This window comes from Chlorella variabilis, assembly GCF_000147415.1.
Source record: "Chlorella variabilis unplaced genomic scaffold CHLNCscaffold_6, whole genome shotgun sequence".
Lineage (NCBI taxonomy): Eukaryota > Viridiplantae > Chlorophyta > Trebouxiophyceae > Chlorellales > Chlorellaceae > Chlorella > Chlorella variabilis.
The window spans coordinates 1,480,335-1,494,609 of record NW_005435082.1 but is presented as its reverse complement, the minus strand read 5'-3'; the positions used below and the strand labels follow the sequence as shown (position 1 = coordinate 1,494,609).

Here is a 14,275-nt window from a genome sequence, read left to right as displayed (position 1 = left end):
GGAGGAGGAGGAGGAGGAGCTGACCCCACTGCAGCAGCTGCTACAGCTGTGTGGTCAAGAGGTGCGGTGCTGCCCTGGCATGGCATCGGGACAGCAATGCGGGAACAAGTCCCTGCATGCTGCCCGCTCGCGCTGCCCTGCTGCCTGCAAACATTTCACCGCATCCTCCGCCACACCCTGAGGCTGTCTGCAGACCGACCCGCGGCTGCTGCCCAGCATGGACAAGCTGCTGGGGCAGCACGTGGACCTGAGGAAAGTGCGGAAGATTGGTGAAGGTGGGCCTGCAGCCGCTGCTGCTGGCCTGCTGCTGGCCGCCCTCCGCCCAGCTCCCCAACCGCCCGCACCACCTCCACCGGCGCTGGCGCCGCCGCCTCTGGCGCCTGCAGGCACCTTTGGAGAGGCGTTCAAGGCGGGGGGAGTGGTGCTCAAGATTGTGCCCATGGCCGGCAGCATCCTGGTCAACGGCGAGCCGCAGAAGCGGGCCGATGAGATCCTGGCTGAAGTGTCGGTGACGCTCACGCTGAGCCGACTCAACGGGGCGGGCGCGGCGCCAGGTGCGTGGGCGGGCATGGTCGGGGCGTGGCGGGGCGGCGGTGCAGCCCCGGATGGCGGGGCGAGTCCAGGCTGGCTGCCATGGGGCCTTACCGCCCCGCTCCAATGCTGGAGGTCATGGCAGGGGAACGGAGCGCCCACTTTGTGTGGTGCTGGCGCCGGCCCCACCCACCCCTCTGCTGCAGGCGAGGCGCTTGACAACATGACCAGCGGGTTTGTGGAGACGTTTGGGGTGGGGGTGTGCGCCGGCGGCTACAGCCCGGCGCTGTGCCGGGAGTGGCACCGCTGGGACAAGGAGCATGGGTCGGAGAACGAGCCCGTGGATGTCTTCAAGGGGCGCCCCGACCAGCTGTTTGTGGTGGGTGGCTGGGGTTGGGACAGAAGGGAGGGGCATGGCTGGGCAGGCGGGGGCGCATGTGAAGGAGGGGAGCCGGCGAGACGCGAGGCGCCGGTGCTGCTGCCGCCTGCAGGTGTTTGTGGTGGCGGATGGCGGCGTGGACCTGGAGCACTTTGAGCTTCGCACGTTCGAGGAAGTGCGGTCCATCCTGCTGCAGGTTGGTGGGCTGCCTGCCTGCCTGCCTGCTGTTGCCCTGGCCCTGGGTGCGGCTGCATGTGTAGATGACCTGGTAGCCCGCCTCCTTGCCTGCGATTGCCCCCCTTTCTCGCCTGCGGCTCGCCCACCTCCCAATGTCCTTTGCACATGCGCCCCCACCCCCACCCACCCCGCCACTACCCGCAGACTGCGCTGACTGTGGCGGTGGCTGAGGAGGCCTGCCAGTTTGAGCACCGCGACCTGCACTGGGGCAACCTGCTGATACGCCGGTCCCAGCAGCCCGCCGCCACCTCGGCCGTGCGCGCCCGCCTGCGGGGTGTGGAGCTGGAGGCCGCCACCGAGGGCGTCACGGTGAGGCTGCTGCCCTGAGGCAGGCGACAGCTGGGTACTGAGGTCGGCGCTGTGCTCTGGCCTGCTGCATTTCCTCGCCGGCAGTGGCTGGTGCTGCTGCCGCCCCTGCACCCAGCTCCCCTCCTCAATTGCGTTCTTCCTGACCTGCTTCCATTGCTGTTCCTCTCGTCCCAGGTCACCCTCATCGACTTCACGCTGTCCAGGCTGGTGACGGTGACGGGTGAGGTGGCCTTCTGCGACCTGGCCGCCGACCCGGAGCTGTTCCGGGGCCCCAGGAACAGCGTGCAGGCGGAGACATACCGGCGCATGAAGAAGGCGACGCGCAATGCCTGGCAGGCGCACGTGCCCGCCACCAACGTGTACTGGATGCAGTACCTGGTGGACACGTGCATCACAGAGGTGGGCATGGGCGCGGCCCCGCTGTGTGTGTGGTCGGCGGGGACGGGGTGGGGCGGAGGGTTGCGTCGACCCAGCCTGGGTGGGGCCCAGCCGTGTCTGCTGCTGGGCCGTCAGCCGTGCAGCCATGTCCTGCCTCGTGTGTTCTCACTGTCGTGCCTGGTACCCTCCTGGCCCCGCTGGCGCGCAGAAGAAGGGGTGGGGGTGCGGCAAGGACGAGCTGGCGCAGCTGCGCGCCTTCAAGCGCCGCGCCTCGGCCTGCGCCTCCTGCTCCGAGCTGCTGCTCGAAGACTTCCTGCGCGCGGGGCTGCTGATCGACAGCTGACGGCGCCCGCCCTTGTGATCACGCAGAAAGCTTCCCTTCATCTGGTCGGCAGCTGTAATGCTGCTGCTGGGATTGGAGGCGGCGGCCGCTGCTGGGCGCGCTGGGCGCATGTCAGGCCTGCCGGGCGCTGTGCAAGCGGCCTATTGATGAAACAGCTTGCTTAGCATCGTCATTTCATCTTCCGTGTTGCCAGTGCACCAGCACACACACACACAGGCGGCGGCCACCAGCGTACACAATTGGGTGTACACACTAGTAGACTTGGTGTAGGCCCCACTAGTGTACATTGCAGACTAGAGTGGTACTATTGCGCGCTCGCTCTCTAGTTTGCGACTACTGCGCTCGCCCCACCTTTGCACCCAGCTCGCTGCAGCTTTTTGACTGCAATGCCCCCGGCGGCGCCAATCCTGTGATCGGGCTGTCCCGTGGAGCCTGAGAGGGACGTCCCGAGGCCTGCAGCAGCCGCCATGGCGGCCTCTGGGAAAGCTGCGGCGTGGAGCCGGGGCAACCTGCTGCTGCTGGTAGCGGGCAAAAAGGACGTGAACAGCCTGATGGAAATGGATGCCTTGCTCCAAGGTAAAGCTGGAGAGCTCACTCTGTGCACCTGCATTCGACCGGTGATCAAGGGGACTGACGTCCCTTGTGGCTCGCACATGGCTGCAAAGGGCCACTGCAGTAGCGCCCCTGCACCTGTGAGCACCACGCCTCCGCCGCCACAATGCAACATCTCGCCGCTGACGCCGCTGCAGAGCACCGCGCGGCCCCTGCCCTGCCCAGCCTTGTGCGAGGGCTGCTGGTGCGGTTCAAGTTCGAGGGGCAGTACCACCTGCGCCAGGTGGAGTACAGCAAGCCCACCGCCGACGGCAGGCCCGCGCTGGCGGTGGCATCGCCCAGCCTGGGCGGCCCCGCCGCGCTCCGCCTCATCCCGCTGAGCAGCATCTCCAGCACCAATTCCCTGCAAGACCAGAACTGGATGGCGGCGGGGGTGGACGAGGTGGCGCGGCTGCAGGCCAGCATGCAGCTGCGGCACCAGGCACTGGCGCTGCACGAGGTGGGGGCAGGCGCCGAGATGGGCGGTGTCGCTGGACGGAACGGTGGGAGAGCGTCCCTGCATGCTGTGCTTCCTTGGGCTTGCCCCCCCCTGTCGTCTCTCCCTGCCTGCCTGCCCACTTCGACCGCCTGCCTGCCTGCCTGGCTGCCCTCGCAGACCGCGGCGGTGGCGTGGCGCAAGCAGGCGGCGCTGCGCTGGCACGCGGCGCACGGCGGCCAGCCCGCGGAGCAGCAGGCGGCGGCGCTGGCGGAGCTGGCGCTTGCGCTGGCGGATGCGGGCGGCATTGCAGGGGTGCAGCAGCAGCTGGAGGTAGAGGTGAAGGAGGTGGACACTCCAGAGCACCTGGAGCAGATGCAGCAGGAGCAGCAGCAGCAGCAGCAAGAGGAGCACCACCACGGCGTCACCGTCAGGCTGCCTGCCGCGGCGCCAGCTGCCGCGGCGGGCCTGGCGCTGCTGCGCCCTGGCGGCGGCCCGGAGGGGGCGGCAGCAGCGAGCGGGAGCGGCGAGCATGCGAGGAGCGGTGGCGCCCTGCGCCTGCTTCAGACCTTGGACGGCGAGGATGGCAGCGGGTCAGCAGGTGCCGAGGCACCGGCAGCAGCAACGGCGGCAGCCACCTTGCCCGGCACCCGGCACCCAGCTGCGCGCAGCCGGCGGGTGTCGCCGCAGGCGCCGCCGGCGAGCAGGCATGCGAGTGGAGCGGGTGGCCGCTCCGGCAGGCAGCCCAGCCCAGGCCGAGGCAGGGACAGCGGCAGCGGGAAGCGAGATGGGGAGAGGAGGGCTGGGGCAGACGAGCGTGTGCGTCGCGGCAGCCCACGGCGGCGTAGCCTCAGCCCTCGCCGGCGCAGCCCTGGCCGCCGTCGCAGCCGCAGCCCTGGCCGCCGTCGCAGCAGCCCTCGCAAGCGCAGCCCCCCACGCCGCAGCCGCAGCCGCAGCCCTGTGCGCCGCAGCAGAGCTGGCGGCGACGAGGGGCGGCCCGCGTCCAGGCGCAGCCGCACCCCCGACATGGGCTTGCCGCCGCCGCAGCAGCAGGCGGCACTGCCGCAGGCGCCGGGTGGCGGGCGTGAGCCGCCGCTGGTGCCGGTGCTGATGCGTCACTTCAAGCTAGTGCCTGGCAAGCCGGATGTGACCTGGGAGCTGATTGGGCGGCGGGTGTTTGTGAGCATGCCCAAGCAGGGCACGGCGCGGGCGCTGCGGGAGGCGGCGGAGCGTGTGGGCGGTACAGGTGGGCGGTTGGGCGGTACGCCCACGCGCAGCAGCACGTGGCAGCGGTACGCAGCATGCAAGGGCAGGGCAGGGCAGGGCCAGGCCTGTGTCCCGCGTGCTTTGTGGGTTGCAGCCTCGCGCCAACCCCTCCTCTCTGTGCGCCTGTGCCCGGCTGGCCGCGCCGGCACCTCCCCAGCGCCTCCTCGCCGCCTCGCCCGCTGCCGGCATGCGACGCGCCCCCCCGCTTGCCCACCCGCCCCCCCAAACCCTACAGTGACTGAGGCGCATGTGAGGACTGGGGACCACCGCGGCGACATCGGTGTGCTGGAGTTGCAGACGCCCAGCCAGGCGGCTCGCGTGGTGGAGCAGCTGCAGGGCACGCAGGTGGGAAGGCTTAGGGCGCTGGGCGCGCAGCCGCGCCGCGCCCGCGCGCCTGCCGGCGCCAGCAGCGCCGCCCGGCAGCCGCCCCGGTGCCCGCGGCGCCGCCGCCGGCTGCCGTCTGAGCAGCGGCGCGATGCGCTGGCGCCTGGCTGGCGCCGTGCTTGGCGGCCCCTGATGCCGCCAGAAAGTGCATCGCGGCCCGGCGCATTCTGCGCCCGATTGACGCCACACCACCCCCACCGCTGCTGCCCACCCCCACAGATGGACGGCCACCGCCTCTTTCTGCGCCCCTTTGCCAGCGAGGTCGGGGAGATTGCGGAGGCATTCCCCCGGGAGGCAGCAGCCGCTCAGCAGTTCCTTGCGCTGGCACGCGCAGGCGGCGCGCCGCCCCTCGCCGGCGACGGCGGCAACGGGCGCGGCAGCGGGACCGCCTCTGGCGGCGGGGCGAGGGAGGGCGAGCGCGGGCGCGAGCGCAGGCGCAGGCGCAGCCGCAGCCGGGACGCGGCGGCGGTGCGTGTGGGGCAGGTGGCGGCGCGGGTGGTGGCTGCCAGGCGGGCCGGCACCCCAGAGGCAGGCGGCCCCCCCCCGGCCCGCCGCAGCCACCGCAGCCGCAGCCGCAGCCGCAGCCGCAGCGCCGGCCGGCGCGGCAGCGGCAGCGGGGGCGCCCGCGGCGGCCTGGGCGCCGCATCGCCTGGCGGCAGGCGCGCCGCCTCGGCCCCTAGTGGCGGCGGCGGAGCAGCAGCGGCAACAGGCGGGTCTGCTTTCTGGGATCCTGTGTGGGTCCTGGAGTGGCAGTGCGTGCAGCGGCTGCAGTGCCGGGGCCGCATGCCGCTGCGCGCCCTGCTGGAAAGCGTGGACTGGGTGCCGCAGCTGGGGCCGGCCACGCCCAATACGGGTGAGGGCCAGGCGGTTGCTGTGCGGGCGGCCAGCTGCCTGGGCATCGCCCGGCCCCGCTGCAGAGGCTGCTGCAGAGCTGGCGCGGGCGGGCTGCCGCCGTGGAGAGGCGCCGGCTGCCGTGGGCTGCTGCGCCTGCATGGCTTTATGGCTGCCGGCCGGCTTGCGTGCCCTCATGGCACCCATGTGCCCGCTGCCCTCCCCATGCCGCCTGCTGCAGACTGCCTGGCCGCCTTCCTGCGCCGCCGGCCCCCACCTCTTTGCCTTGCGCGCGCGGCGGCGAGGAGGTGCGGGTGCTGGACGGGGCGGAGGCGTTCCTGCGGTACAAGCGCAGTATCCTGCAGTACCTTGCCGACCACCCGCCGCGCGTGGAGCGGGAGCGGCTGGCCCGGGATGTGGTGCCGCCGCCGGACCTGGCGCCCCAATTCAGAGCCATGGTGGGTGGGGAGAGGAGCAGGCATGGGGCTGGGGAGGGGTGGAGGGCTGCTGGCGGCATGCTAGCCGTGGGCCGCTATGCCCTGGCTGCTGCCAGCCTCCACGTGCGCCCGCCAGCCATGCCTGAGCCCGCGCTGCGCGTGCATGCTGCTGCGCGTGCATGCTGCTGCGGCCCAGCCCCCCACCTGCCCACCTGGCCACGCCGCCGCCCCACACACGCATGCCCTCCGCCCCTCCCCTGCAGTCGCTACGCTCCTTCCTGCAGCAGTTCCTGGCAAATGAGGTGTGGACGCTGGTGGGGCGCAGAATCTATACAGACCCTGCGCTGGCCAAAGAGGGGACGGCCGAGCTGCGCCCCTTCCTCGCCCCTGCCGCCGCCGCCCCCGGCGCCGTGCCGCCGCCCAGCTTTGCCCCCATCTGCCCAAGCTTTGTGGGGACCGCCGCCAGCTGCAGCGCGGGCGCCAGCTGCCGGCTCTCGCATGCACGCGCGCGTCTGTTTGCCTGATCAAAGGCCGTGTTCCTCATGAGGGGGCAGGGCCGTGGCCGGCGGGCCAGCGCTGGTCATACTGCTGCGCACTTCCTTCCTCTGCCCGTTTCATTCATGCCAGCCCGAATCCAACCTGATGCATTGTCTGTCCGTCCCTCGCCACAGCATGTGTGCACACTGTGGCTGGGGCCCTTCCTGCTCATTTTCCTCTGCACCTGCATGCGATTCCTGCGCCGCTGCGCCTCTTTCCGCTCAACCTCCCCGCTTGGTAACGCCACGAGTGAATCACCAGATCCGCAAAAGCGCCAGCGTTATACCGCGCTGGAGCACACGCAGGCAAGCCTGCCTATCAATGATGCCATGCATGCATGCAAGCCACACTGTTCTTTGACCCTGCCCCTGCCCCACAGCACCCCTACATCTCGTGTGAACACCCCTCACGTGAACACAGTCTGCGCGAAGCCAACCGGCTGCCGGCACATCGGGCACAGCGGCTCCGCCTCCGCCATCAACCCGTCGGCGCAGCGCCTGCGGCAGCAGCAGGCGGGGACAAGGCACGGGTGGGCTCTCATCGCGGGCATCCCCCCCGCAGCAGCGGCCTGTTGCGCAGCCGTGCCGCGTGCCGAGGCCCGGCAGCAGCAGCCCACCCATGCGGGCAGGCCGGCACGCTCGCCTGCACAGCACCAGGTGGCCGCACGGCACCAGCACCACGCGCCGCTCCTCCTCCCAGCACACCACGCACTCCTCCTCGCCCTCGCCGCCCTCGCCCTCGCCGTGGCCGCCAGCCTGCATCCCGCTGGCGCTGCCTGCCGCGCTGCTGGCCGCGCCGACAGCAGCGCCTGCAGCCCCTGGCTCTGCCCTGGCAGCCACGGCAGGCTGCCTGCTGGCCACAGCCTCTGCTGGCAGCATGGCTGCTGCCGCCTGGTGCAGGCTCAAAGGCGGGGCGTGGAGCGGCGGCGGCTGTGCCTGGCTCGCCTCTGGCCCCTCCCACTCCGGCACCGTGGCAGCACCTCCAGGTACAGTAGCAGGTGCGGCGACCAGCTCCGGCACCGCTGGCGCCCAAGCAGCAGCTGAGCTGGGCTCGCCAGCGGCTGGTCCCTTGAAGTCTGTCACGGTAGCATGCTCAGCCGCGTCCACAGCGGCTGCGGCTGTGGAGGCAGCCGCTGCTGCTGACAGCCCCGCCGCTGCTGCGGCGGCCTCGGTGCTTGCACTGGAAGATCCGCGCTGCCTGGCTGTTGCGTCCAGGCGCCCAGCCTGAGCTGGAGGTGGGGGCACCGGTGGCTGCTGCTGCTGCTTCTGCCGCCTGCGGCGCCGCACCCGCTGCCCCTCCACTGCTGCGGCAGTGGGCGGCGCCTCAGGCTCATGCCGAGCCTCAGGCTGAGGCTCATGAGCAGCGGCTGCCGCCGCGGGCTGCTCGACAACGCCTGCTTGGCTGGCAGCGCTGGCTGGGCGCCTGCTGCTGCTGGCCGGCCTGTGCAGATCGTGGGGATGCGAGGCTGGGGGTGCGCCTACGGCGGGTTCAGGAGTAGTGCCAGCCCTGCTGCAGCTCCTGCTCATGGCTGCCCCCGGCGTGGCTGCCGCAGGCTCCTGCTGCCCTCTGGCGTCCTGCGTGCGCTGCCCTCCCGCTTGCTTCCTGCCCCGCTGCTGCAGTGGAGGCGCCGGGCCTGAAGGCTGGCGGGCGCGGCTGATCCTGGCAGGGCGCTGTGCCTTCTGCAGGTGCCGACGCCATGCGGGGAGTGCCTGCCAGGCTGCATGCAGCCAGGAAAGGGATGTGAGTTGCGGGAAGTGCCACGATGAAGCAGCAATGTCTACTTTTATGCACGTGCAGCCTGTCGAAGCATACGCTGAATGCTCACCTGCTAAGGGCACCACCACCAGCACTGCCGCCACTGCCGCACTTGCCCAATGGCTGTGCGCAGCTGGTTGCACCTCCAAGCCCTCCTGCTGGTTGTACTCCCGCTTCTGCTGTTGCTGCCATCTCCAAGTGCTGATCAGACTGAGCAGGCTGTTCCATGCGCCACCCGACCGCGCAGAACGTTTGTACTCAAAAGTGGGGATGGCGCTGGGGTCATCGACAAGTCCTTCTGCCACAGTCACAGCGCTGGTGCGCGGCAGGCGCTTGCTTGGAAAGCCAAGCTGGCCCCACAGCTGTCGCTCCGCATACATGTAGCCCAGACTGCAGTTGCAGGCAGGCAGGCATCGCTGGGCTCAGTTGGCTTTCAGGAGCGCAGCAGCAGCCTTGAGGTGCAGCTCACCTGAGCAGCGGGCCGGATAAGAGGGTGCCGTTGCTGCTGAGAGGTCCCAGACCTGCTGGAGCGCAGTCTGAAGAGGAGCCGCCCAGCTCCTGCTGCTCGCCTGCCTGCTGACCGCCACTGCGGCTGTTGCACCCGCACTCACAGAAGGGAACCGCCTCCACCCTGACTGTCAGCAGCAGCTCGCCGTCGACCACGAAACCGGGGAGCTGCCCCGTCAGCATGCGCCACAGTGGCAGCCCTGGCTTGGAGCAGGTATCTGACCACTTAAAATCCGCAGGCCAGACACACGTGAAGCCTGCATAGCTGGGAAAGCTTGCATTCACGTGCCACGCGTGTAGGCTTCAGCGGTGCTTGCCACTGAAGCGCATGCCACTCACTTGTGTGCCAGTTGGAGGAGGGGGTTGTGTGCTCTGCGCTGACAGATACGTTGAAGGCGACAGGCGCATCGCAGAGAGGCGTGTGCTGCTTCCACAGCCGCACCCCGACTGCGGCGTCTTCAGCACGTGCATCAATGTGCGGGTACCTGCCAGCAGGGGGTGCGTGAGTAGCAGCACATGTAGCTGTTCGCAGCAGGGCATGCTGCCATCTGCCCTGCTACCCCCCAACAAATCTCACCATGCGTAGCCAGCTGCAATGAAGCCTCTGGCCTCTGCCCGAGTCCAGTCTGGCTGTGTGGGGTGCGCGATGTATCCGCTGTCCGTGAAAACTTGCGCTGGCAGCGTCCACTGCAGGAAGCGCAAAGCCAGAGCTACTTGCGTGAATTGAAGGCTTCAATCATCACCCCGTGATTTGTGTGCCTCACCTGAACAGTGCCGCTCATGTTAGTAGCCCCCACAGCCTGCAGGTTGCCTTCGATGGTCCACGGCTGAGAGTGCTCAAATGAGTGCAAGAAGAAAGTGTCCAAGTGCTGCTGCCAGGCGGGCCGCAGAACTCCGTGGTTGAGAAGATAGGCGATGTCTGCAGGCAAGGTTCGGATTCTCAAAGCAAGCAAGGAACAGTACAGGCATCGTGCAAGAAAACTTACTCAAGACGACATGCTTCTTTTCATGGTCTGGAAGTGACGCCATTCCCCTTAGCACGGCAATCTGATCCCAGCATGTCTTGTATCGGCTTTCAGCAAGCCCCAACGCTGGCTTGTTCCAGCCCCAACCGAGGTGCCGCGCATTCATGAGCGAGGCGACTAGAGCCTGGAAGGACTGGTTGCGCTGCAGGAAGACCAGCACTGTCAGCAGGCCAGCCTCCAATTGCTCGACTGCAGCTTGCAGGCTGGCCAGCGTCTTTCTGTTCAGCTGTGGCACACCGACCGCAGGCGGCAGTGGCAAATCGGACGCAAAACACGGGTTCGCTGGGGCAGGCGTGGGGACGGGAGATGGCGGGCGCGCAGCAGGCGGGAGCACTTCAGGAGCCACCTTGGCAATAAAGCTGCCGATGAGCCCAAGTGTCGCCAGTTGACACTGCATGCGGGGGAGCAGCTGCCCAGGCATGTCAGACACAGTCAGGCAATGCCAGCAGCCAGCAGAGGCAGCAGGAAGTGCAGGAGGTCGAGCTTCGAGCGCCGGCGATGGATGGCGGCCAGGGCGTCTGGGCGGGCGGCAAGCCACTTGCCTTCAGTGCCGTCCTGCACCATTCGCACTCTTGCTCCTCTTGCCCTTCGTCAGGAGTGACTTGCTTAAGCTCCTTGGCAAAGCGCAGGGGAGCGTGGGCGATGGCCACGGGTATGACATCGCGCTGCAGCTGCTGGCGCCAGCCCTCAGTTTCCAGCCAGTCGAAAGCGCTGGTGTTTGCGAGCAACACAAAGGTCGAGGCGGGCTTGGCTGCCGTGGAGCGGCACGGTGATGCTGCTAGGCAGAGCAGAGCTGCCACGAGAAGGCTGAGAGCTGTCATGACTGGGCTGGAGTGAAGAGAGTGAGAGAGTGAAGCCTTGGACGTTAACACACTCAGGCTGGTGGAAAGTATTAGGGCCGACCCCACATGCTGCATGCTCTTGAACACCAAAAGCAATTGTATTGACATGGACTGCTTCCTAAAGGAGGGAACCTCTAGAGGAAGGAACAAAGCAGCAAAGCCCCGAGCAGAGCGGCTCAAGCGCGCTGCTGCCGAGCGGCGGCGGCCGCCCCGCCGCACTGCTCGATGATGTCGGCCGCCGCAGCCACCCCATCCTCCCGGTTCATCTCCCGCCCCAGCGCCTCAGCCGCCGCCGTGTAGCGGTCCAGGTGGAGCAAGCCGCGCTGGATGCCCGACGCCAGCTTGGCCGCAGTGAGGCGGAGCACTGCACAGGGGAGGCAGGCGGGCGCAGCGGCCAGGGCCGGGCCGGGTTGAGTCGGTTGGTTGGGACAGCGTGGCGCGCTGGCTGCAGGTGCTGGCAACGCGGCCCCAGCGCCTGTGCAGCCGCCGCGCACAGGCAGGCAAAGGTGAAGGTGAGCGGGCACCAGGGGCGCACCCGGGAACCAGGGCGGGCCCAGCCCGCGCCGGTGCACCAGGTCTGCCCAAAAGGGCTGGTCGGAGGAGGGCACGCAGGGCACCACCAGCGACGGCTTGCCTGCGGGGAGCGGGGCATGCAGAGCAAGGCAGCGGGCGGCTGTGGAGGCTGCCAGGGAGGGGCAGCTGTTCACGCAGGAGCAGCCGTGGCCATGCTCACGCCAAGGCGCCTCCCAGCCTCCCAAGCCGCCCATGCCTCCCATGCCTCCGCAGCCTCCCATGCCTCCGTGCCACACACCTGCCAGCAGCGCGGCCTGTGTGGTGCCCGCGCCGCCGTGATGCACCACCAGGTCGCACTGCGGCAACAGCAGCTCGTGAGGAACAGGCGTCTGCAGGAGGAAGTAGGTGGGCGGCAGGCCGCTGCGCTCCTGCTCCTGCCGCGCCTGCGCCTGCAGGCCAGGCCCCGTGCCGCCGCCGGCGCCGCCGCCGCCGCCGCCGTTGCAGCTGCCCGGCAGCAGGTTGGTGTGGATGACGGCGCAGAGCGGCAGCTGGGAGGACGCCGCCACCACCGCCTCCCGCATGCACCCGATCAGGCGCTGCACCTGCACAGGCACGCAGGCAGGCAGGCAGGAGTTCAGCATCCCAGCATGCCTCACCCAGCTTTAAAGCTGCTTGTTTGGCAGCCCCCCCACGCCAGCCCTCCAGCCTGAGGCGGCACATCAGCCTGATCTGCCGGCAGCGGCAGCGGCAGCGGCGGCGGCGGAGGGGCCAGCAGCCCAGCGGCGCACCTCTGCCGCCTCAAACACAGTACCCAGCATGGACCCCAACCCAATGTAGACCACCGGCAGCTGGGCCCTAGCGGCAGCATCCAGGTAGGCCTGCACTCGCATGCGCCCCCACACAGCTCAGTATGCGCATGCAGGTGCTGGTGCAGGTGCAGGTGCAGGTGGGCATTCAGGTGCAGGTGCAGGGCTGCGCTGGCAGGCTGGCGTGTGGCCGCACTCGGGCCTGGCCTGTCCACAGACGCTGCGCTGGCGCCCCCGCCCTGCATGCTGCCCACCCACCTGCAGCTCTGCAGGCAGGCCCACCGCAGCGCCCTGCTGGCCGCCCGCCGCGGCCGCCGGCGCCTGCTGGCGCTTGAGCAGCAGCGGGCCCACCACGTGGCTGTGGGAGGGCCAGTCGGCGGGCTTGGGCAGGAGGGAGGGGGAGTAGATGTATAAAGTAGGGGCCACCCCGGGGGTCAGGCTGCGCCCCAGCTTGATGCCGCCCGACCGCGGTGGCTGGGCGGCGGAGCCGGCAAGGCTGCCGACCGGCTGCGGGCTGCTGGCGCCGCTGCTGGCGCCGCTGCTGGCGCCACTGCTGGAGCCGCTGCTGCCGCTGCTGCTGCTGCTGCCAAACGTCGCCGCCACCTCCCTCTGCACCTCTGCCCCCACCGCGCCTGCCGCTGCGCTAGCCTCGGCCGCCGCCACCGCCTCGTCGACGATGCGCTGGGCGCGGCTCATGTGCAGCGGCTGCGACACCGCCGCCTGCAGGGCCTGCCACTGCAGGCGGTTGATCCAGCCCGCGGGCGCGGTGAAGCCGGTGCCTGCCAGCGGCATGCCAAACTCGGCAGTGGGGAGCATGGGGATGGTGTAGGACAGCACCACGCGGGTGGGCAGGCCCAGCAGGGCCGGCAGCGCCGCCGACCCGCTCATCGCCACAAAGCCGGAGAGCAGGAGCACGTCGGGGCGCAGCTGGGCCAGCAGGCGGCGGATGGAGGCAAACCAAGACTCCAGCAGCGGCAGCCGGAAGAAGTCCTGCGTGGCTGCAGGGCGGGCGCGGCGGCGGTGGGGGGCGGGGGTGGCGGCCAGGTGAACGAGGAGGAAAGTCAGGGCGGTGCTGGTGGAGGGCTGTCAGGGGCAGGGCGACTACCGCGGCATGTTTCCCCTCCTGCCGGCTCTGCTCTCGACTTGCGTGCGCTCATGCCGGCAGGCTCTGCTGTGACTGTGGGGGCCAGCCTGCCCCCACCCCCGCCTCCTACTCACCCTGGAACGCGGTGAGGGCGCCCGCAGTGCGCAGCGCACGGCCCTGCGGCGAGGAGCTGACGGCGTGCTGCAGCGCGGGGAGCGGGGAGGGGGAGGCGGCAGGGAGGCGTGAGGCGGGCCGCGAGGTGCGGCGCCCAACCACGCGCCTGGCAGCCGCCGCGAGAAGGGCAGGAGGCACCCACCGCCGCCGCCAGTGCGCACAGCGGGCCCACCTGCAGCGAGATGCCGATGTCCTCGGCCTCCAGGCCGTACCCCTCCACAAAGCCGCGGTACTCGGGCGGTACCGCCAGCACCACGCGCCACCGCCGCGCGTCGCGCAGGTGCAGGCCGAGCGCCACAAACGGCTGCACGTCGCCGCGGGTGCCCATGGCCGTTAGCAGGATGGTCCTGCGCAGGCGGCAGGGGCAGGGCATGGGCAGGGCAGGGCGGCTGGAATGGAGGGGTGGTTGAGCTGCGGCGGGAGGGAGTGGGGCCAATGGCTGGTGGTAGGCCGGCCGGTGGCATTGGCAGGGGCCAGCAGGCCGTAGCTCACCGCCTTGGTTCCATGGCGGCGGTGGCGGCGGCCTGATAGTCCAAGCTCTCCGTCATCCTAGGCAACGCGTTAAATGCCTGGTCTGTCCTTCGAATCCCTCCACCCACGCCGTGGGCTGCTGTTTCCCAGGTCCGCACAGCCTACCTATGGTATGTCTGGGGTCCCACACGTCCTCAGAAAACTGCGCGACGATGGGCAGACGCGTCCTGAGGCAGTGATAAAGATCAGGGAGGTTGAGAGATCTGTGGCACGAGCCTCCTCGGGTGCCTCGGTCGGGGGTGGATGACCTGGCGCCGCCGTTGGGCGGCGACATCTGGCGCGACACCGTCATTGAAACCTTCTGTCTCAGCTGCCCCAGCCGTGCCATGCTTCTGTGGTTGCACTGACGCTGGCCATTCCACCAAGTCATCCAGTGATG

General features: G+C 69.6%; 2 protein-coding genes across 2 annotated transcripts; one reads left to right on the top strand and one right to left on the bottom strand.

Moving 5' to 3' along the window:
• Window positions 1-385: 385 nt before the first annotated feature.
• Window positions 386-2,171, top strand: CHLNCDRAFT_9043 (hypothetical protein; the record flags this gene model as incomplete). Its single annotated transcript, XM_005849316.1, has 6 exons — window positions 386-554; window positions 738-910; window positions 1,023-1,106; window positions 1,292-1,456; window positions 1,631-1,855; window positions 2,043-2,171. Coding segments are annotated over 6 exons (945 nt in total), but the record flags the coding sequence as incomplete, so codon positions are not given.
• Window positions 2,172-10,964: 8,793 nt separating this feature from the next.
• CHLNCDRAFT_143849 (hypothetical protein) lies at window positions 10,965-13,913 on the bottom strand (the record flags this gene model as incomplete). The annotated part of the gene is made up of 8 exons (XM_005849121.1): window positions 10,965-11,152; window positions 11,324-11,422; window positions 11,600-11,903; window positions 12,090-12,179; window positions 12,366-13,105; window positions 13,326-13,392; window positions 13,538-13,712; window positions 13,858-13,913. 8 exons carry the CDS (start codon window positions 13,911-13,913, stop codon window positions 10,965-10,967), a joined length of 1,719 nt encoding a protein of 572 aa, XP_005849183.1.
• Window positions 13,914-14,275: the final 362 nt, after the last annotated feature.